At 60.3% G+C, this 22,432-nt stretch overlaps 3 protein-coding genes across 3 annotated transcripts in view; 2 read left to right on the forward strand and 1 right to left on the reverse strand.

Moving 5' to 3' along the window:
• Positions 1-1,194: 1,194 nt before the first annotated feature.
• On the reverse strand, positions 1,195-3,102 carry BESB_010410 (uncharacterized protein; the record flags this gene model as incomplete). Its single annotated transcript, XM_029359795.1, has 3 exons — positions 1,195-1,362; positions 1,555-1,998; positions 2,272-3,102. The coding sequence occupies 3 exons, from the start codon at positions 3,100-3,102 to the stop codon at positions 1,195-1,197; spliced, it is 1,443 nt and encodes a 480-aa protein (XP_029222708.1).
• A 2,991-nt stretch (positions 3,103-6,093) lies between these two features.
• Positions 6,094-10,065, forward strand: BESB_010420 (uncharacterized protein; the record flags this gene model as incomplete). Its single annotated transcript, XM_029359796.1, has 5 exons — positions 6,094-6,200; positions 6,940-7,676; positions 8,198-8,475; positions 8,597-9,708; positions 10,008-10,065. The coding sequence occupies 5 exons, from the start codon at positions 6,094-6,096 to the stop codon at positions 10,063-10,065; spliced, it is 2,292 nt and encodes a 763-aa protein (XP_029222709.1).
• A 4,153-nt stretch (positions 10,066-14,218) lies between these two features.
• BESB_010430 (uncharacterized protein) overlaps positions 14,219-22,432 on the forward strand; it is a gene marked incomplete at both ends in the record, with an annotated part of 33,715 nt that continues 25,501 nt past the window's right edge. Inside the window, 4 exons of the mRNA XM_029359797.1 lie at positions 14,219-20,316; positions 20,554-20,763; positions 21,140-21,276; positions 21,889-22,159. Of these exons, the coding sequence (XP_029222710.1) occupies positions 14,219-20,316; positions 20,554-20,763; positions 21,140-21,276; positions 21,889-22,159 (6,716 nt within the window). The remainder of the gene's footprint in view (positions 20,317-20,553; positions 20,764-21,139; positions 21,277-21,888; positions 22,160-22,432) is intronic.

Below are 22,432 nucleotides of genomic sequence, written 5' to 3' on the forward strand. Positions count from 1 at the left end.
CGGTGCACAAGGTTCTCCATTCGGTGCGCGCCGATCTGCGGCAAAGGAACCTTGAAGCACTCTGCCGGCACTGCTTTGACGCCTCGGCGATGCGGCACACCTTTTTTTTAGGCACTCCGCCCGCACTCCATCTGCGAAGAAACGAGTACGATTCTTGACGCGTTCTGGCGGAATGTCGATTGTAACCGATCACACTTACGGGCGAGCGATGCTAACAATCATACTACCGAATTCCGGAAATACTCACAAATTATGCACTGGCTGTCGCGCTTGTTTCAAAAGCAGCAGAGCGAAGGCCGGTGGAAACTCGCCGATTCCTGTTCACTCGGCATCTCTACAGTAACGCTGGGAAGTAATTGCTGCATCTGCAAAGTCTGCGTCAGCCGTGTGTTTGATTACTCGTCCCGTGTGCTGTTTTAGGCTAGAACGAGGCATGTGTGGCTGCGCAGGCGTGCCGTGGACGAAAGTGTCGCCGGAGGTTGTCACTCGTGATTGCGACCCATTTTGCTAGAAGAGTCTCAAGCGCCTTCTGGCGGTCAGTCGAAAAGTCTCCGAAAACTTTCATCGCCTGGAACAGCTTCCAGTACGCCACCAAGGCAGCTGTTTTCAGCTACGTCGCTCCACAGGCATCTCTCGAAGGCCTGAGAGGGATCCTGGTCTCCAGTCACCGCCGGTGGCTGACGGAAGGAGGGACTGTGGCAAACAACGGCATCGCCGATCATACAGGACAGTACTCGCCAGGCTCCACGGAATGCGATGCTGCACACGGCGGAGTCGTCATCCCTTTGCTGGTCGCACTGAGCAATGCACACGGCGCCCCAATTGTTTCGCGGAATCGCTCGCATCAGCGCAAGCAAACCGCCCTGTTGGGCGCCTCTGACCGGCTGACGCGCATTCGCAGGCATTTGAGACTGCGAGAAATGCTCCCCCGAGAAAATGTATAGAGCTAGATGCATCACATGCACCAACTGAAAACACAGGCTGGCACCAGCCACAATGTATCCGCAGACGCGGGAAAACAAGACAAAATCAAAAGGAAGAGCTTTTTTCCGAAAAAGGCTCCCGCAATGTATACACACCGTCCGCCCTCTCTTCTCAAAATGTAACCCCCTGAATCTGAGCAGACATACGTGCAGCGCGATTACCGCTTCTGCGAGTGGGAAACGCAGGTAGACAAGACGCCTCCACGGCAGCTTAAGATCCCTTGTTGCCTTTCCCTCCCTTCTTCTCCTTCTCCTCCAGCTTGAAGGCGGGGAGCGCCACACGCCCGCTGTCGTCCTTCGGGTACGCGAACTCACGTCCGCGGCGATTCTCCGACTCGCGAGCCCGGCGCTCCCACTTATCTTCATCGCTCGCTTCGCTCTGCAGACAAACAAGAAAGCGTCGCCAACTCGTCAACCGACTAAAGGCTGTCACGCGGATTTCTGCTGATCGGTGGTAGCGAAGCACCGGCTGCGAGGAAGTGCGTGCAGAGGTGGGCTCCGCGGGCTGACGCGCTGCGGCAAGCCCTAGCGGCCGTCATCTGCAGGAGTAGACGTCTGTTGCTGGGTTTACCTTGTTGGCTTTCTTGGAGGGCGGGGACCTGGGCGGAGCGTAGGCAAACGCGGGCAGAGGGATTTTTCCTGATTCCTCCTCTTCGGTGCGTCTCTTCATCGCCGTGTAGCTGGAAAGGTCGCCCTTGGAAACCATGTCGACGAACATCAACTCGTCGACTTTCTCGCTGCCCACGATGTCTCCGCAGTCCATGCAAATGGTGTCAACGGTCGGACCTGCAGGCGTCTGCGGCAAGCCGTAGTAGCCAGTCTGGTAGTAGGCGTGCGCGTCAGGCTGAACCAGCGAACCAGTCGGGTTTCCCGCGTAGGGCAGCAGCAGTGCCGACATACACGTGGCTAGCGTGTCCATGAACGGGATCGCGCAGTCTCGGCAAAACGCGCAGTCGCCGCAGCCTCTCATCTTTCGGCGGCGGCGCCTGGTGGGGACTGTCCGCACCTCGACAGCCTGCAAACCGAGCGCATGGTCGCACACAAAACCCGGAATAACACATGGCGACGCCCCCAGTCACGCGCGCGTGGGCGCTCACATCGCACCTCACGTCTATCCGCACTATCTACGAACTGCCGGCGCGGCGGCAGCGTCGCCGATAGGCGGAGGGCGCAGAGGTCGCGAGCGCTGATTCGCGCACCAAGCGTGAAACGACTTGCGTCACACGGCCGCGCGGCGTGCAGAGAGAGAGTTCGACACGCAAGAGGGGAATTCCCTTTTGGGTCGTACCTGACCCAGGTCATACGCGGGCTCGGAAACTGTGCAGTTGGAGGTGAACTGGTCGACTTCTCTCATCGGCAGGAGGAGCCGGTCGCCGGCGGATTCCGTGTAGTGGGGCTCTTCTCGCATGACGCAGGCCCTGGAGACCGCGGTTGTGGTCGGGACCCCGAGCGCAGGCATCGCAGCCGCTTCTGCGGACGTGCTGATGAAGCGCGTCGTCACAGTCTCCGCGCCCGGCGCGCCGGACGGAGCTCCGTACGCGGTCACGGGACAGGGGACGCGGTAGTAGTGCGTGTCAGAGGTCGACGGCGCCGCACTCGCCTCTTGTTTGCGGTAGACAGGCGCCTGCGCCATTGGTTTCAAAAGCAGCTCCGCGTCTGTGCGCAGAGGCGTTCCGGTGCTAGACGCAGCCGCAGAAGTTCGCGCCCACTGGACTGTGCGCGAAAGCGACGAAGAGCTCGTGGCAGGCGACACAGGGTACTGGAGACTCGAGACAGAGGGAGGGTCGACGAAAACCAGAGGATACGGACGAGCCGAGTCGCCCGTCTGGGAACCAGACACGTACGTAATGGGGGCCGTGGTCGAAAGAACGCCAGCAGATGGCGCGGGGGCGACCGTCACTGTGACGGCCGGCGCTCCAGTCTGAGCACCCGAGGGCGCCGCGGAAGGCCGCGCGCCTGAGGAGGGAAACACGGCGACAGAGGCAGGCACATCTTGACAAAAAATCGCTTTGCCGGAGTTCTGATGTGGACCGGACGACGCCTGAGGCGGAGAGCGCGATCCTTCTGATGCAGCAGACACAGAGCCCTGCGGCGGGCTGCGCGGAGTAGGTTGCGACATGGCGTGCACAACAGCCCAGAAAAGAGCGCGCTAGAAATTCGGAAATACACGAACCCACGACCCGCTGCGCCGAAACTACGCTCAAGAAGGAGCGAAAATAAGAGTCGTCAGGGTCCCTGAGAAGGTCGGGGCGAGCTGGGAGAAGGTGCCAACGTACGCGATGCAGTGGCAGAGAAATGCCACTACGCGAAGACTCTGCGGCACGGAGTACAACGCATCGATCAGGAACCCCAGACGGCGGACGGTGTTCAAAAACGCAAAGGCGGATTGCCTTGCAGAACGCTTTGGTGCGCGTAGCTCGTTGCACTGCCGCTCAAGACGTGGGGCTGGCGTTCAGGCGACGAAAAAAGCCCTGCAGAGAACAAGGAAGGAAGCAAGCTAGTTCCGCGTCTTAGAAATGGTATCACGGCGCAGACCAGGGCAACGGCAAAGCGCACGAACGATGCAAGCGAAACATGCGTTGTGCCCAGTAACTTCTGAAACGTGTACGCTAGGAAACAACCACATCTAAACCTGTACAGCATTAAAGCGGGTGGATTCCGACTCTCCCCGAGCTGAACCGAACGCGACGTCGATTTGTCTCTCAGCATGAGGCCTAGCAATCGACTGCGGAGCCTAGCCAAGTGCGTCGCGCGCGCGCTCACCAGATAGATGGACGGGCAATCGCGCGGGGGAGTTCGGCTCGTGACTCGAGCGCGAGAGGTCAGAGCGCAACAACGTTGGAAAAATCTGTTCCAGCAGGTAGGTTTTGCTCACGCTTCCCGCCTGGCAATTCTGCGGTGAACTTGAGAGTCACTTCGCGTGGGCGAACCGAGCGGGGGCCTCAGAAACTCACCTGCAGCCACGGAACTAGAGTCCGACGAGCCAATGTCAAGTTACACTCCCGCTCCGAAAACTCGGCAGTGGCAGCGACCGCTGAGTTCTCGTAGCGCGGTCGCCGCAGCTGGAGGCAGATGCTGCCGCATTTTAGGGAACGCGTGTCTGGCGCCCTAGTGGCTTCAAATGACTTCCACCACCGATGAAAGACGAAACTTGCGTAAGTTCAGCGATAGACAGGGTCCGCCCTAACCGGCGAAGATTCACAGCGGCAGGGCCCCTAATAACGACGACCTTCGCCGGGTGAGCGTTGACTCGCAGACGCGTATTTCTGTTCCTTCCGCGAATGAGCACCAAACTGAACTACAGAGTGGACGAGGCAACCGTGAGCTCGACCCGCGCCGTGGTTAAACACCTTGACCTTGAAACACATTCAGGCAAAGCTCTTGACGAAATCCAACCGAGCATTAACTCTGTGAGATTAACGAAACGGATTTCAGCGGTGGGGATGTGGTGTTATCGGCCTGCTGAGGACATACCGGCTATCACTCAGGAGACACCAGAAGTGAAAGAGCAAATCTCAGCCCGCGAAACGCCAGGTGCTTACTCACCCTTGCTTGCCGAACGTGAGGGAGGTCCGCCAGGCCTCCAGCGACAAACCTGCGCGGTTGTGTTAGACGATTCCTAATATGCTCCCATTCAGTCTTTCAACGCCTGAGCTCGACAATTGTGGAAGCTAACATGTTGCTGTGGAAATGTGGCATACGAGCATCCGCGGGCGAGCCCGAAAAATGGTACTTGCAACGAGACACTTTGGAGGGGGGGCTGCTGGGGATCTCCTCCTCGGCAGAAACGTGCTGCCGGCAGGGCGGTTACGCCAGATGCAGGTCGTTCTGCAACATACATCTCAGCATAAGCACGTTGGGTGCGAATCGCGTTGCACCATACCCACGAATACGCGACTGCGACGTATGGAAGCCCGCCACCCGTGCGAAACAGCATTCCGCTTCACAGCACAACGCAGCGAATGATGTGGCACGATAACCTGGCATCAAATTCGCAGAGGCGCTCCTGACGGAGTTGTGCATTCTTTAGTCAGATGCGTTGACGGTGGCGACACAGTATCCCGTTCGCCGAGCTCACCCTGGGAAAGGCGCTGCCGTCTACGTGTGTGACATGTGCCTCTCGTCAGCTTTTCAAGGGCAGCTGCTTTGCCTCAGTTAGTGATCTCTTTGCTGCCTTCCCTGCCCTGCATATTCCTGGACTCCGAAAACTGCCTTGCATCCTCAGTGGCTTCGTACGCGTTCCAGCGAACTGCAGCTAGGGTGCGTAGTCCCGTGGGCTCTGCTTCCTCTCCTGGTGTTTGCCAGAGAGATTCCCCGGTTTCCACTAGAGGTTCCCGTCATACCAGACCCCGACACGACGGAGAGCAAGGCGCTGCCTGTCCTCAGTTTAGGGTTTAGCGTCGACCTGAAACCTGTGGCTATATTGATGCCTCCAACGGTTATGTTGAGGTCACCGAGGGTGTGGGAAGCATACGAAACTGCGTAACTGTTTAGAGACCAGCGGGTACGCCGCTGTGTCACAGTTTCGTCGCCGCGACAGTGTATAGCAGTGCAGTAGCGTACGCGGATGTCCCCAGTCTTTAGAAGGCGACCGCCCCAGTCAGACCGCATCAATTTTGCTGTAAATTTTCACCGCCCGCAAGTTGCCGGGAAGTTGGAACACGATATTGGTTGCCCCCGCAAGTTGTCCGAAGCATGGAGGAGGGCTTCACACTCGACGTCCTAGTGGCCGTTCGGTGACACGGCAGACTCCCCAACATCCGCAGTCCCTCTGCATTTGCTTCGAGACTGAAACTCGTGTATGCTGAAAAAAACAGGGCTTGGCTCTATCGTGTCTCTCAGTCGTGTGCTCCCTCAAATGCTGGGACGGCGATGCATGTAGTGGGCCGCCGCGTCCGCGCGACCCGCGGCGTGAGCTGGCAGCGTTCCCGGTTGCTTCGCACCCGGAAACTTGCATTTTTGTGGTCTGTCTACCCCGACTTTTTGAGAGATTGCATCTGCTTCACTGGAAGACCGTCTTTGGGTCGTCAAAATTTCTGCTTTCTCTTGCCGCGGTGGTGGCCGTCTGCGAATGGTGACCGGCAGCTCCAGTCTCCCACCCCCTCCTCGTATGAGTCGTGACGTGTCTCGGTCTGCCGTCTTCCTCCTTCTTGGCAGCGCTGCGGAAGCCTACGTCATCGAGCATCTCCTTCCGGAATCTAAAAAGACCTCGTTCCAGTGCGTAGCCGGGTGATTAGGAGAGTCTGCAGAAAGGAAAAGTTTGCGGCCGGCGCCCTCCTTCGTGTCTGCGCCCTCCCAGAGACACCGCTCCCTGCATTTCACACCACTTCTCTGCAGGCGCACGACGAACAATCGAAGGGAAGACTGTGGAGAGCAAAGACAACGGCTCAACTCCGCAGGTTTACCCGGCTTTGTCGTGTGCGGTGGCGCAGACCTGCCGTAGTTGCGCAGAGAACCCCGCCGCCGGCGACGGCCCACTAATAGACGACGACAAGGCCTAACTAGGCTGCGATCTGACGCGCTTCGTGCCGTTCCCTGGTTCCCATGTTTTCTGTGCCTCTTTTTTCCTGCGACTTCAGAAGGCAGACCAGGAGTTCGCCTTACACCTTCAGGGTGTGCTCCGCCGCGCGTCACATGCGTGGGCGATCCACAGCGTGTAAACGGGTGTAGGGAAGCCGTTCAACTTTCTCGCATCTAAATAGCTCTTCGTCTACTCAGAGTCACCGCGCGGTTCGGGACTTTCTCCGCCTGGCTGCCGGCGGCCGTCTCTCGGTCTCTTTTCTGTGGAGCCCTGAGGCGGCGGGCGCGAATGCCCTCGTAGCCAGGATCTTCTCATTTGCGCCTGGTCGCGGGCGGAGCGCTGCTGCGGCGTTCATATCTTTGGCAGTCAGTCTCGCAGGCCGGAAGCTTTCGTCTGCGGACAGCGAGGACGCTTCTTTAACTGCTGACGAGGCAGACTCCGCCGCCATGAAGATCTCGATGGAGAGCGAAGACGAAGTGCTGCCGCTCCTGCGCCGCGTGGGGGGGGTGCGGTCTCCACGGCGTCGACGTCTCCCTCGTCGTCGACGTCTTCCGCCTCGTCTCCAAGCGCGTCGACGGCTCCAGATACTATCGAAGAAGAGCTCTACTCGTGCAAAGGCGTGTGCGCGCCGCCGGCCGCCGCCGCAGACGCCCCGCGCTGCTGCCAGGCGATGGACGTCGCTCACAACGACTTCGGCGAAGACCATTCTTTCTCTGCTTGGGTTAGGAGACTCGGCACAGCCGTGCGGGAGGCGCTCTTCCATCCGGCAGCCGTCTCGCCCTTCATCTTCCACCGCGCCTGTCACGCCTCCTTCGGCGGCGACATTGAGCACGACCTGGGCGACCTCGTGCCGGCGACCCAAGCGGCGTCTACTGCGGCTGCCTCCCGGCGTCGCGCGCCGCTCTCCTGTCTGACCTGGTCGCCCCAGGCGCTGCTGCGGACTCTGCAGAGCGGCGACGCGCTCTTCGCAGGACTCTCCCTGAAGGGGTGCCTCGGCGAAATGCTCGGCACCTTCCTCGTCGCGTTTGTCGTCCATGCTGCGGGGCGGGCTGCGAGTCTCCACGCGAGAGCGGCCGATGCCGAAGGCCTAGCGGCGGAAGACTTTTTCTTCAGCGGCTGGGGCATCGCGGCGCGACTGCCGCTCCTGCTCTACACAGTCGGCGCCGTCCTCGGTGAGTTCAGCCACTCACTAAGCTGAGTGCGTCTAGAGGAGAGTTGAGGGCAAGACGACTGGGGCTGCCATGTCAGATGCGGCAAACTAACGGAAAAAATGTAAACGGGTGCCTCAAACAATCCTGCTGCGTGCATGGAGTACGGTGGTATCTGGCGCGTGTTGCAAACGAAGCCTCCAACGCGAGGACGCATTCAGCCAGCAGGCCAACCCCCTCCGCGCTGCGCGGGTAGTGGCTCGCGCAGAGTAGCGGTAGGGAGTGAGTGCACGCGAAGGGCGAGAGGAGGGTGGAAGCAGGGCGACGGAATCCAGGGCACGAAGGATCGCGTCGACAGACGCTAACGAGCGAATGCGAGGATCTGTCGCGGGCGCGCCGAAGGCCCGCGTAAGGGGTGTCTAGTTGTGCTGTCCAGACTAACTCACATGAAGTGCGCCGGGCGTGGGACGGGCCCTTGTCAGATTCCTTAAACGGGCACCGATTCGCAGATTTCCATCCTCCCTGTGTGCTTGCTTTTTTTCCAGGTTTCTTTTGCAACCCCGCTTTCTTGTACGCGGCTTACAGCGCCTTCGCGCGCTCTCCGTCTGCTTGTGCCGACGTTTGTGACGCCGCGCGCATGAACTGCGTCTCAGTCAACCTCCTCGCCGCTCTCCACTACATCGCCGCTGGCATCGCGGCGTTCATCGCTCTCGCTCTTCTCCCCTTGGACCTGCAGACTGCGGAGGCCGCGCGGAAGGCCGATCTTCTCGGTTCGCAGCTCGCGTGGCTCGCCATCACTGAGGCGCTCGGCGCCTGCCTCATGGTGAGCCGGGGGACAGCCTCGCCGCAAGCAGAAAACGCCGCAGTCAACAGCTGTGGTGGTCGGCGCGTTCGCGGCGCTGTGATTTTTCTGCTGCCGTTCTGTCTTTCGTTTGTGTTTTCAGGGTGCGGCCGTTCTTCAGCTGCTGTCTCTCTCGTCGTTTTTCCGCGCCTCGCGCCAGCAGGCGTGTCGCGCACTCTTGACGGAGGCGCGGCGTGGGAGGGGTGCGTCTGGGAGTGCACACCCGTCGCCAGCGGCGTTGCCGACTTCTTCGTCTTTGCGCCGCTCCTTCTTCTCGCGCTCGTTCCCCTTCTTCGGGACTCAGGCCGACCTCGCCTCCTCGTTTGCGTCGCCGGCGCCTCTGCGGCACGTAGCCAAGCCGCCGGCGCGTGCGGTCGCGCTTCCGCTGCTGCTGCTTCTTCTCACTTGGGCTCTCCCGCCGTCGCGATCGTCTCTGAACCCCGCCATCGCCTACACCTCAAACTGCGCCCGCCGGCAAGCGGGGAAATTCTTCTTCGCGCCGAGCGGCCAAAATGTGGGTGCCCAACAACCTGCGGCGGCTGCGCGTGTCGTGAGGGCGCCGGGGAGCTGGGCGGCAGTGCCGCCCGCAACGGACAGCGCACCAGTGCTTGAGGTGCCTGTGAGGGAGGATGGCGAGGGAAACTTTATCGAACTGGAGTCGTCAGTGCACCTCGAAACGGTAGCTCCGGCTACCTCTTCTTCCTCCTCGCCGTCGCCCCCTTCTTCTGGCGAAGCGCCCCGCCACAGCGAGTCGTCGTCCTTCGTGGCTGTGCATGCGAACTCGCCGTCGCCTTCCGCGCCCGTGGCCTCCTCGTTTTCACTGGAGGGGGGCGTCGTGCCCTTCTCGTTGTTGGAGGGCGCGCCAGAGGAGGCCGAGGCCAAAGTGAGCGCCGCGGAACCTGCTGAAGATACCGGGAAGGAGCAAGAGGTTCGTCCTGTTCAAGCGCTGCCTGCCTCGGCCTCGCGCTTCTTCGAGGAGGGCGAGGCGAACGAGGAGGCCGGGGGCGTGCCGGATTTTCTGCTCCCTCCTGGCGTCGGGGAAGACAAGGAGGAAGTCGAAGCCATTCATGTTCTCAACAGAGAGGGAGGGGACGGCGAGATCCTCTTCGAGTTCGATGAAGCCTGTGCGACTGCAACCCCCTGGTTTTCCTTCTTCCTCCTCTTCTCGGCCGCGCCCTACCTGGGCGCCCTCGTAGCGGCGCTGCTGTGGAAGAGGTGAGCCCGCTGAGGCGGCGGACGCAGGCGTGCGTGCCGTATGCATACAGGCAGACGCATATCCTGGAACATATTATTTGCACTCTTGTCCCGAGGGGTGAGACTCCTCTTGCAAGCCCAGGTTTCCAAAATTTCAATGGCTTAGAGCGGAGTCGTATTCGACCATCTGACACGAGACAGACGATCAAAGATAAAAGGTGCCACAGAGATAAGGTGCTGCCTCGACGGCGCGCCTCGGCGGATTGGCTTCACGTATGCTTTACCGGAGTTCTGCTCTGTGCTGTATTGTCTTTTTTCAGGCTTGGAGGAAGCGATAAGCAAGGCTGGCTGGCTGTTGACGCCTCTCTTATCGGTTGATGCGATTAGCGCCCTTCTGCTTCAAAATCCCGTTGCGCATTCACGCGCAGTGGCATTTTTTCGTCTTACTTGCCGATAAGTAGCCGGAGACTACGTACCTGGGCGCGCGAGACATACATATCTCAGGTTGTGGACCCATGGGTATATGGTCGGGCAAGCAGGGTTCGCCACTGTTTTTCAGTTTCGGGAGGACGGGGAGCGTACCGTGTCTCCGTCGAAATTAGCGTAATTCAAAGCGTCTTAGGGGCCGCTGCGATTGCTTGCGGATTAAATCCCTTGTCAATGGTGCCTTCACCCCACAGCGGCGAGCAACTCTTTTTAAGCGTTCCTCGAGATTAGTATGGAGGACGCAGTACCTGATTCACACTGTGTGTCTACGTGTGATATCGATTGTGTGCGGATGGAAGTCGCCATGAAGTAAAGGTGGTGCTGATAGATTCTCTTTTTGCATGTAGTTTTTGAAACGAAGTTTTCTAAGTAGTGGAACTGTGGCGTCCGGTCTTTCTTCTAATCTGAGAGCTGTCCACTGCTAAACACACAAGCATAGCTAGGCACATGAGTGCGTCAATTTAATACAACGAGTTTCGATTTTTACGCACGCGTGTGTGGATAGTTTGGATAAGCGGACTGGCAGGGGCTGAGTTCGTATTCAGGGACGTATTGAGGTCGGTGGACGGGGGGGTCGGCGGGTCACCTGAAAGTCGGTTTCTTTTGCTCGCAAAAACGCGGGTTTCTACAGTTTTAACGGCTGGTGGCTTTCTCCCGTTAAATGCCCACCACAGAAATGAGAAGGCCTCGTGCGGCAACGATGAAACGTACGCGAGAGTTTCCGGTACACAACTCCGTGTATATAGTGGTTATGGTGCATGCGTGCCTCCATGCGCATCTGTGAATGCCTTCATATTTGTACGCATGGCACGCAAGTGTGTGTGGGAACGTTGGGTTGTCTCGTCTGTCGTTTCCACCCGGCTACTGCAGACAGGATACTCGCGGGGGTTGCCGTGGGGTAACGCTGGAGGCCCCAGCACTGAGGCCGAAAACGCAAGAGAATGAAGCAGACGACTCGACAGCGTCTGCAGGTACCCGTCAGTGCGGACTGCTCACACGAGTGACGAACACCGAGCCATAAGTTGACATGCGCTGTCGTAGGGCGCGTCTTCGGATACAGCATTCGCAGAGGCGCATCATTCGCACGCGGCACCGGTCAGTCTGACAGCATTATCTCAGGTAGTTTGAGAATCGAGGTATTCCGGATCCAGGCCGCGTCACAAGTTTGCCGCGACACCGGACTGTCATGATTTTCGGAGCCGCCTGGTTTCTGCGGCCTCTACATTCCATCGTGTAGGAGCGTTCGAACACCCGGACTGGCTCTAGCGAAACCGCGAGTAAGCAGTCACACAGGACTGGGGGAGATACATGTAAAATGACGCGCTTTCATTCTACAGAATTGCATCAGGCACGCCGAAACGGGGGTCGACACCTCGCCGAGGCAGGAATGGCAGCTAGTTAAGTAATTCATAGTTCAGCGTAGCGGACAGTAGACCGGAAGGGCGGTCAAGAACTGAAGCCGTTGGTGAACGATTGCGAAGCGATGCAGACACAGGCTTCGAACTCTCATTTTTCTTGTTCCATAACTGACAGCATGTCCGTCCAACCCAACTAAGCAGACGTCACAATACTGTAAGTGCTGTAGATTCTCAACAACGGCGATGCAGCCACCTCGGGCTTTTAGGATTGCAACAGGACCTGTATAATTTTCCAGTGGAAACAAGATAGGGAGCCCGTAGTGCTCCCTGGATGTGTGTCATCGAAATGAACATCTAGCAAGAGCGTTATGCGTTTAAACTTCTTGACTGGTAAGGGCAGCCCAAATGCGTGTGTGGGTTGAGCACAAGCATCGTGTATGCATGGGGTGTCAAAATTCGCGATCAACAGAGTAACTGTGTCGCGGCGAGCCACTTCTTCTTCGCGGAATCTGTTCTGTTCCAGAAGTGTGATTAGAGTAAGATCTGCGATGGAGTATGCCTACAGGAGGCAATAATAGGTACACACTTGGGCCGTCTGCCTTCGCTGCAGTGGCGCTCTCAGCAGGTGCATGCCGCACCAAACTGGACTGAAGATGAACGTCCCGCCGAGTCTGTCTGCTGTACTGTGAAAACATCAGTCGCTTACCCAGGAGTGTGAATTATGTGCTTCCAGATGTACTGCTTTTTTCCCGCGTGGAGTACGCATCCTCAGTGGATTCGTTCGAAATTTTCGGCCGAGCTCTGGGCTGTCCGCTGACAGTGAGCACGCACAAAATTGGCGATGCGAAAAAAGCGAGATGCAGCCCACCGGCATGTGACTGCCAGTTCCAGAGATTCATCAACAGGAAAGGTTGCACTCTGGAGCCGCCAACGGCAAGAGGCTGCTCCCAGAAGAACTTGTGTCCGGAGGGGCCGTGTGGGACCGTTTATACAAGAGAGCCACATCCATTTCACAGTCGCTCACGCATGCTTGTGCAAGCAACGACGAACACTCCAAGGAAGGTAGAGGAGCGCAAAAGCAGCCCGATTCCTTCTCGGTAGAGCTCGGCAACTCGTACAGGGACGGCTTGGCGACTCCCTGCCTGTTCCACACATGTCCACACTGCCTACATTATTTGGTTGAGAGGTATCCATGCACATATCCAACTCATCATCCTGCATTTACAATATTCGGACACCGAAACAGAAGACGGGAGATCGACGAGCAGGAAACGACGGCCTGAATCTTTCTCCGTAGTCTCCAGCTCACCACCTCGAACAAAAAACCTGCGCCCATCGACGTGTGCGTGGATCAGTTGCCCTCGCAGAGCTTCTTTGCCCGCTGATATTCACAGTGAAGCTGCCAGCATTCGCCACCAATACTCATACTAAAGCGTTCTTCTGAAAGTGGCTGTTCTTGAGCTGGAACGAAAACAGCTGTTGGCCGACGAACTCAAGAACGCTTACTGAACGCCGAGATCCCGGTCGCAGTCACTGCGTGGAAAAATGACTCGATTGCAACAAAACCGATAAGGCAGCAAAGCTGATGAAGATCTGTCCGAACGCGATCTTTGTCGTTGGCCGGAAGGGCCGCCCAGAGCATCTGCGTCGACTTGTGCATCTTATGGTGCCTTTCAGAGAAGCTGAACTATTTGCGATTTTAGAAGACGTTGGTGGCAAGGAAACACCACATGTATCAACAGTAACCGCAGCCTCAACGCCTCAGCCAGTGATTCATGCGGAAAACCCTTTCGCTTTCGCTTTATACTCTGGTTCCTCTATCCTTTCGCTATCCAGTGAAACTCAGCGAAAATCCTTCAACCCTAATCGGGGCGCGGCCTTTTCGTCTTTAGTGTACACTGACTCCCCTCTTTGGTTGTTGCGGAACTTAAAGTATTGTGACACTGTTCTCTAAGGCGCAGCTCCCTCCTGAAAGAGTTCAACTCCCTCTTCGTTCACGATTCGCGACTCTCGTCTGTCTTTTACCTCGTCGGCGCTTCCTGGTGCCCATCCGTCTAAAATCCAAGAGCTGCGCATGCGGTTCAATGCCATACCCACTGGGTGTTTCCCAGCTGGTGCTGTCTCGACCCTCGCTGGAGGCGTGACAGGTGCTCGCTCTTGTGAAAAGGCAAACCCTTGTCATTCGAGTGGGGTGTGTGGAGAAGGATCACCGCCTTTCTGCGCGCGATAGAGGCCACTTATGAGTTCAGATTCCTCTCGGATGACTCGTTATCCACGACCTAACGTATGCACTCGAGCAGCCCACTGCATCGGGGTTGCTTCTGCCCTCCTCCGTGACCGTCCCCGTTTTGTTTTTCCTGTCGAGACGCCTCACACATCGGGATCCCCCCCTCGCTCTCTTGTCTTCACTCGTGTCAAGCATCCTCCCATGGAGCGCCTGTTTCTTGCACAACACGTCATGTATAACAGGAGCTGTTTCCTTTGTAGACTCTCTCCTTCTTTATATGGGCGTCGCTGTTTCACCTGACCCTGATCTGCCATGACGAGCCCCCTCCACTCAAGACTAGCACTGCCGCAAAGGCATCTGCGTGACGAATTGTTCAGCAAATATAAACAGAAGGCGCGCGCACGATATGTGTCCGTTAATGTTCCGCTCATCGATACGCAGGTGAACCGACATCACACACATGCCTCAGCCGCACAGAGAGCTCCTGAATATGGCGTCTCCTCGCCTCGATCTGGCCTCCGGCCTGCCTAGCCCAGCAACGCCTGGCAGCCCCAGGTCTCCTTCGGGTCCCCTGTACGGGCCCTTTCCTCGCTCTCGTCGCTCCGTGGCTTCTCCGCGCTTCCGAGCTGCACGCGCCGGCGGCGCCGCGAGTTCGCCCCTGAATTCCCCAAGTCCCAGGAACCATGAGGAACTGCAGCGGGGAAGCCTGCAGACGGGGGCAGCTGACGCGCACGATATTTTAGCGGCCTCGAGATGTTCGCTTCCGGCGCGACCTGGCCTTCTCCATCTGCCCACCAAAGACGGCTCTAGCCCCCCGCCCGAGTCGCCGTCTTCCTGCGCGCTCGTACCCACCTGCTACCGCGCGAGCCCCCCCACAGGCACAACCGCAGTGGAGACCCTCCCTGCCGCTCTTTCTGCGTCTCCGGCGGCTTCCGCGCCTTCAGTTTCTGCTGCACGCGCCCAGCCCTCGTCGGCACTCGGCCCCGATTCACTACGCACCGCCAGTCCCCACTCCTCAGCGCAGTCAGGGGGCGGCAGGCCCGCGTCGTCGTTGCCGCCCCTGGTGGGCTCTCGGCCGCCGTCTGCTGTCCGCAGAGAGCCTTCCACGGGGGGGCAAAGGCGTCCTTCGACGCCCGCAGGCCGCGGGCCCTTTGGCGCGCAGGCCGCCCGCGTGAACCCCGGTTCAAACTGTCTCTCCGGCTCCCCGTGTGGAGGCGTGAGGCCAGGGACGGCTGGGGGGGCGCTGCCCCGCGCCCAAGGCGGTGCAGCTCTGCCATCCTGCCTCCAGGCGGCGAGTCCTCATCGCAGACAAGCAACCCCGCAGGGTGCGCCACTGGCCGCGCGCGTCATTCGGATAGAGCAGGGAAGACGCGTGGTGCAGTTCGACGCCTCGACGACCGCGGCGCCGCGCCTCCCCGAGGGGCCGGCGGCAACCTTGCGAGGCCCGCCTGCCGCACTTCCGGCGTCTGCCGTGGACTCCAGCGTCTCCGGGAATTTCACACTGTCTACAGGAATGGAGACAGCGGATGTGTCTGGCGGCGCGGGACGGTTGGCTGCCCACGACGCGGCAGCAGAGAGAGGCGGAGCTGAGGCGGCCTTGGAGAACTCGTCCCTCTCGCCTGAGCCAAGCCTGGGGCAGTCTGCTGGGGCCTGTGGCGCGTGGCCCGCTCTGGCGGGTGGGCGACCTCTGGAGGACCCGAGTCGGGAGGGAGACGACGATTCCGCGACCTCGCAAACTGGCGACGATGGCAGTCTTGTCGCGCAGGCGCTTCGCAGCGCAGCTATCTTCGGCGCCCTCTCCGAGAATGCCCTTTACTTCAAACCCGCTTACCGGATCCGGCGTGCTTCGTCGCCTGCGACGCGAGTTCCGCAGCCGGCGAGGAGGCTCCAGCTTGCGTCGAGCTATTCCCGAGCCCCAGCGAAGGCTGGCGCTTCCTCCTCTTCGTGTCTCGCATTCTATACTCCGTCCTCGGCCTCTCCCTCAACCGCCTCAGCGGCCGCGCTGCTCGGCTCGGCGGTGCGTCATCTGCCGCTGGAGGGCGCGAATCGAATCGGCTTATGTTTGTCGTCTTCCACTCGCGCGCCTGCGGCGTCGCCTGCCGCTCGCGCGAGGCCATCGCCTCGGAGTCGCGAGTTGACGTCCTCCGCCCTGGGGGCGGCAGGGTCGGGGCGCGCGCGCCAGCGTCCGCGGGGGGGCGGCCCGCCCCCGAAGGCACATGGCGTCGCGGGGTCGGCGACCCCGGGGACCCGGGGGCCCGCGGGCATCGGCGGAGGCTCGGGATCGGCCGCGGAGCGGCTACGAGTCCCCACGTATTTCCCGACGCTCTGCGGAATTTTCCTGGAGGGCCGGCGGCGTGCACGTTCGGAGAGCAGCCGCGCGCAGACTAGCGCAGCTGCGGCGGCTGTGGCGGCTACGGCGGATAATCGGAGCGACGCCGAGGCACCCTCTGGAGAGGCGGCGGCTGGCGGGGGGCGAACCTTCAAAGGCAAGCCCGTCGCCTCGCCCAGCCAAGAGGAACGCCCCACGACAGAGACCGAGCTGTCAACTGCGTCGGTCTCCACGGTCGGCGAGCAGCTACTCCTGCGGGCGGAGGGCCTCGTGGGCGCCGACGGCCAGGCGCAGGCTCCGCGGAGCGAGAACTCGCCGGAGGAGGCGCTGAAGCACGTGGCGACTGGCGAGGACGCGATCGCGTTTTTCTCGCGTTACGGCGCGACGACTAGCACCACGTTTCTCTACTGCAACCGGAAGAAGGCTGCGGAGGACGAAGCAGATCAGTACAGCCTCGTAGTGGTGCCTGAGAAGGAGATCGAACCCGAGCACTTCACCATCTCGGCGACGGGGATCGTGCACATTTGCCCGGGGCGGCCGTCGGAGTACATGACTCTCTCTGATTTTTCCCACCAGGCGTTTGCGTTCTCGGTGCTGCGCTCGATGCTTTTTTTCAAGACGTTCCTGCAGAGGAAACTGATTTCGTCGTGGCGCGATAACGTGCGCCGCCTGACCTACCGGCGGCAGCGCGCGAAGCTGACTCGCCGACTTTTCTTCGCGAAGCCGGTCTTCGTCGAGCACTTGTTCGAAGTCCTCGGGATCCTGGCCCGCCTGCGCAGCGTCACCTTGATCCAGGTCCCCCCCGCTAGCCAGCTGCAGGACTTGAGCACCTTTTGCGCGCTGCAGAGCGCGACGCGCTCGGACGTGAAGACCGGCTCGGCGAAGGCGATCGAGGCGCTCCAGCATCTGGTTCACAAGTCGCTCCAGCGGCTCCTCTCTCGGCTCCACGAAGCGACGCTGCTTCCCGATGACGACCCGCTTGAGGTCGCCGCCAGCAGCCGAAGCAAGAGCATGGTGCAGGAGCTCCAGGAGGCTCGCGAGCGCGCGCGGCTGCTGCGCCTAGCCTTTTCGGACGAGGCGCGCTTCGGCGACTTCGTGCGCCTCGTGGACACCGCTGTGGCTGTGCGGCTCGTCGACGCAGTCACTGCGGCCGCCCTCGGCCTGCGCGAGCGCCTCGGCGAGGCGAATGCGTGCAGCAAGTTGTTCCGTGTCCAGGTTCACTTCGGCCGGTCGCCAGGCGTCGAGTTCTCGCCGAGCCTCGACCAGTTCCAGGGCGCCCTCCGCGAGCTGTGGGAGGGTGCAGTCAACATAGTGGGTGGCGTGCCGTTTTTCGCGTCGAGTCGGCTCTACGAGGACTTTGTGAAGCTCGGCGACAGGCACCCGGTAGACCGGCTTTTGGAGAGCGCCACGGCGTTTCTCCGCATAAAGGACGACGTGGAGCGGCGCCTGACGCGAGACTTTGAACGTGCGCGGCGGTACGCGGACGCGTACTTTGCGGTCTACCGGCAGATCCACGACTACGGGCAGGCCTGGGACGAGGCGGCGTTTTGCGCGGGGATTCGCTCGCACGACGAACTGAGCGACGAGATGGAGTCGATGAAGGACTTCCAGGCGCGCCTCGAGAAGCTTAACCCGACGCACGTCGTTGGGCTCTTCTCCATTCAAGCGCAGAGCTTGAAGAGCGCGCTGGCGCCGATCGCCGAGAACGCGCTGGCGGCCCTGAAGCGGCTGCTGCTGCAGCGCACCCGCGAGCACCTGCGGGAGACTGTGGTCCGGTACGAGCAGACCAACGCGGCGCTGGACGACCGCCCGGCGAAGCTGCTGCCCTTCGCCGAGTTCGTGAAGACCTACAAGTACACGCGGCGGCAGATCGACGACTTGGACCACGCCAGGGCGACCGCCGACGACATGTTTGCGCTGCTGAAGCAGTACCAAGTCCGCGTGGCGGTCGAAGACACGATTCTCCTCGAGAACCTCAACGCGCAGGCGCTGCTCTTCGAGAAGGAGAAACTGCTGGGCGCCGCGGAACACATCCGCCGGCACATGGACGAGATGCTCGCCGACTTGAAGCAGAAGAGCGACCAGGTCGAGAGGGAGATGAAGGCGGTCGCCAGCGACCTCTCCGAAGAGCAGTTTCTGAACGTGAAGCGCATAGAGGCGGCGCTCGCCGTTCTCGAGTCGCTCCACAAGTATGACCGGCGCATCCAGGCCCTCGACGCCAAGGCCGCAGCCCTGCAGCAGACCCAGCAGCTGCTCAACCCCGAGGGCGCCTTCGTCTTTAAAAACACCGAGGCGGCGAAGAAACTCGTTAAACCCAAGCTAAAGCTCTGGGCCTGCGCCTACGAGTGGGAGACGTCTACGACGCAGTGGAGTGCGGAAGACGTCTCCGAGCTGAACGGCGAGGAAGTTCAGGCGCGGGTCAAGCACTTCGCGAACACGCTGCAGCAACTCGAGCGCGAGCTGCAGAGCAACGACGCCGTCGTTGAGACTCTCCAGCAGCGCGTCCAGCTCTGGCGGCAGCGGCTGCCGACGATCATTGCGCTGAACAACCCCGCCCTGAAGCCGCGACACTGGGAGAAGATCTTTGCGCTTCTGCGGCTCGAGGGCGGCCTGCGAGACCGCCGACCGACACTGAAGGAGCTGGAGGAAGGCGGCGTGTTTGAGGAGGCGGACGCAGTTGCGGAGATCTCCTCGTGCGCCTCGGCGGAGCTCGCCCTCGAGGCCACGCTGACGAAGGTCCGCGGCGCGCTGGAGCAGCTCGAGTTCGCGACCAAGTCCCTGGGTGAGAATCAGGACTGCTTCATCGTCGACGACGTGAGCGACGTCTCCGCGCAGCTCGAGGAGCTGGCGGTTTCGGTGCAGTCGATGCTCTTCTCGCCGTACGTCGCGGCGCTGCGTTCGGAAGTCGACGCCTGGCGGGCGAAGCTGGCGCTGACGCTGCGCGTGCTGCGCGAGATGGTGGTCTTCCAGCGCGCGTGGATTTCCTTCGAGGGTGTCTTCGCGCAGGGCGACCTCGACCGCGTGCTGCCGAGCGAAGCAGCGGCCTTCAAACAGATGAATGCCTTCTGGGCGCGAACCATGCGCCGCCTGCGGACAGAGACGGCGAACGTCGTCGAAACGGCCACGGCACCCGGCTTCCTCGAGGCGCTGCAGCAGTTCAACCTCGTGATCGAGCGCATGCAGCAGAGCATGGAGGCCTACCTGGAGACCAAGCGCCGGCTCTTTCCGCGCTTCTACTTTCTCGCAAACGAAGAGCTTCTCTGCGTCCTCGCCGCCCGCTCGCCAGAGGCCATGCAGACCCACGTCCCCAAGTGCTTCGACGGCATCCAGCGCGTCGTCTTCTCCGCTGCAGGCAGCGCGCGGCCGCCGCCCCTGCGGTCGGGCGGGTCGCTCCAGCTGAGCCCGCGAGCGTCCGCCGCCTTCGCGCCCCGCTTCCGGCGCACGAGCGACGTAGCCCGCGCTCGCTTTGGGCTCCTGGGGGCGGGCGACCGCCCCGCGCGCCCGCCTCCGCAGCTCGATCCGGACCTCTTGGGCCCTGAGGACGCGGGCAAAGAGGAGACAGAGGAGGGCGACGAGGAGGGCAGCGCCGCTGCACCGGCGTCGCGTTCTTCCGCGGCCGTGTCGTTCCTGGGTCAGACGGCGGAGGGTGGCGCCCGGCTGATGGTCGCGAGCGGGCTGCTTTCGTCCGCCGGAGAATTCGTTCAGTTTCCTGAGTTCGCCGCGCCGTCTCGGAGCCCCGAGCGCTTCTTTCGGCAGGTCGAGCAGAGCATGCAGGTCGCTTTGTACTCGCAGCTGCAAGAGGCAATGCAGCAGTACCCCGCCGCGCTCCCGCCGGCGAAAGAGTCGCCCGTCTCGCGCGCCTCAGGGAATCCGTTCGAGGGGCTTGCCCACGCAGAGGGGGATTGCGTGCGAGGCAGCGTCGACGCGAAGCGCGCGAGCTCGCTGGGCGCCGGGACCGCAGACAAGAATTACTTGAAGTGGCTGCGGGCGCACCCGGCGCAGTGCGTGGCGCTCGTCGAGTCGCTGTTCTTCACGGCCCAGGTGGAGAGAGCGCTGGACAGAGACAAGACCGAGTACGAGGAGCGGGCGCGGAACAGCGAAGAGGCCGCGCTGGCGGACGCCAGTCGCGGCGTCGAGCGCCGCCCCAGCGATGCTGCAGGGAGGCGAGGCGTGCGCCGCCCAGAGAATGTCGCTGCGTGTCGAGCCGCAGTCGAATGCAACATAAGCAGGTGGGCGCGAGGACGGTATACGCGCACTCGACGGGCGCGCGACAGGGCGACGCGCGTGGCGGCGCTGCATGGAGAGGCGCCGGTTGACTCGAAATATCTCTTTACATGAAGGATACTGCATGTAGTAGCGGGTCTTTCCTCTTAACTGGTATACTTTTCAGCCAGGTTATTGTGGGAGACGTGTTTCTCTCTTCACTTTCGAGGGTCGTCCTCTCGCTGTCCTCTGCGCGCCCGCAGACTCGTCTCCTTTCGGAGGCGGAAGGCGCTGCCGCTGAAGAGGGCTCAGGTCGAGGCTTTGATCGTGGAGCTGCTCCATCGCAGAGACGTGGTAGTCAGCCTCGAGGAAGCCAAATGCGCGTCCGCGGCGGACTTCTGCTGGCAGCGACACATGCGCGCCTACTGGGACGCCGACGCGCAGGACTGCTTCATCCTTCACCACGACATGGCGTACGCAGTCCACCGAGAGACTCTCCGCGCCCAGCCTCCGCCTCAAGCTCGCGACAGCCGCAGCTCAGCGCCTGATGCCTTGAAGCAACGGGCCAGCCACTGCCTTCACTCGTGCACGTGTCCACTTTCAAGCGCCAGCATAGATACATATACATATATATACATATAAATATGTAGGTTTCTGCTGCGCATTGATTTACCACGGCGCGGTTGCTCAGGAACCCTGCCTGTGCGTGTTTATATTTATATATAATGAATATGCAGATATACATATACATATGCGTCCCACTCTCTCTACATATATATTTATATGGAAGGAGTCTCCTGATTGCCATGTGGGATTGGCTCTGGGGACGGCTGCGCTCTCGATTTACAGCTTCCAGTACGCTTACGAGTTCCTGGGCAACGCAAGTCGCTTGGTTTCCACGCCGTTGACTGAAAAGTGTTTCTTGACGCTCACCAGCGCTCTTCGCCTCGCGTACGGTGGAGCGCTCAGCGGACCTGCGGGCACGGGTAGGCCTGACGACGACGCGCCGGCTCACTCGTCTCTAGAGCTGATTAAAACAGCTGCAGCGAGCCAAGCCTGGAGACGCTCAGCGCCTCGCCGGCGGGCTGAGGCAGCTCAGGGGCTCAGAAGGCGTGACACGGAGCTCGCTTGAACGAAAACAAAACGAATCCTGAATCGAGCGTGGGAGCTTCAACCGCGCGCATCTGGCTAATGGACACTGCGCATTTGCCGTAGGGCACACTCCTGATGCAAAGAGAAACGGCCGCTCGAACGGTTTTCTGTTCGCCGCCTTTTCTTTGCCAAATACACATCACTCTCAACGCGCGGTCTTGGAGTGCACATGTCTTCATACATGTGGACGGGTACATGCATGTATATGCGCGTGTGTGACCCGCTCTGATAAGACTAAAAGGTCCCGCACCCAAATACATCTATCTAGCTGAATCTGTATCTTTATCGTCGTCTTTGTCTTCATCTTTGTCTTTATCTTTATTATCTTTCTACCTGTCTACCTATCTATCTTCCTATATATATGTAGATATACATATATATATCCATTCAGCTGTATGTCGCACAAGGGCTTGGTTTTGAGCTGCTGCGGGTGCATTCGCGTGCAGGCAAGAGCGAGACAATAAAGGATCTAGCGAAGATTCTTGGCCTTCCGTGCGTCGTCTTCAATTGCTCGCGGGAGCTGGACTTCCGAATGATGGCGCGGCTCTTCAGCGGCTTTGCGCAGGCGGGCACGTGGGGCTGTCTCGACGAGTTTAACCGCATCGATGTCGAGGTGCTCTCCGTCGTCGCGCAGCAAATTAAAAAAATTCAGACTGCGCTGCGAGCCCACCTGGAGGTCTTCGAGTTCGAGGGCGAGGAGATTCCGCTTGACGCCAGGTTCTCCCTCCCCGACTCCATGCGATACTTACTAAAAGCGGATCCCTAAGTCTATGCAACATACCGAGTTCTCTTGAGTTTTTTATGGCCATCCTGTTTAGAGCATCAAGTGTAGAGTGGTCCAGCAACGGCAGCGCTAGAGCGTCGTCTCTCGCGACGCATCGACTTGCGTAGAATCCAAGCAATTTGTGCGCGAATACTGGGCTTCCAGCGCGCGGGAGTGCGTAAATTCGCGACGCGCTCTGTTTTCCACCTTTTAACTAGATCTAATGG

The sequence above is a fragment of the Besnoitia besnoiti genome, chromosome I (assembly GCF_002563875.1).
Source record: "Besnoitia besnoiti strain Bb-Ger1 chromosome I, whole genome shotgun sequence".
NCBI classification, from domain to species: domain Eukaryota; phylum Apicomplexa; class Conoidasida; order Eucoccidiorida; family Sarcocystidae; genus Besnoitia; species Besnoitia besnoiti.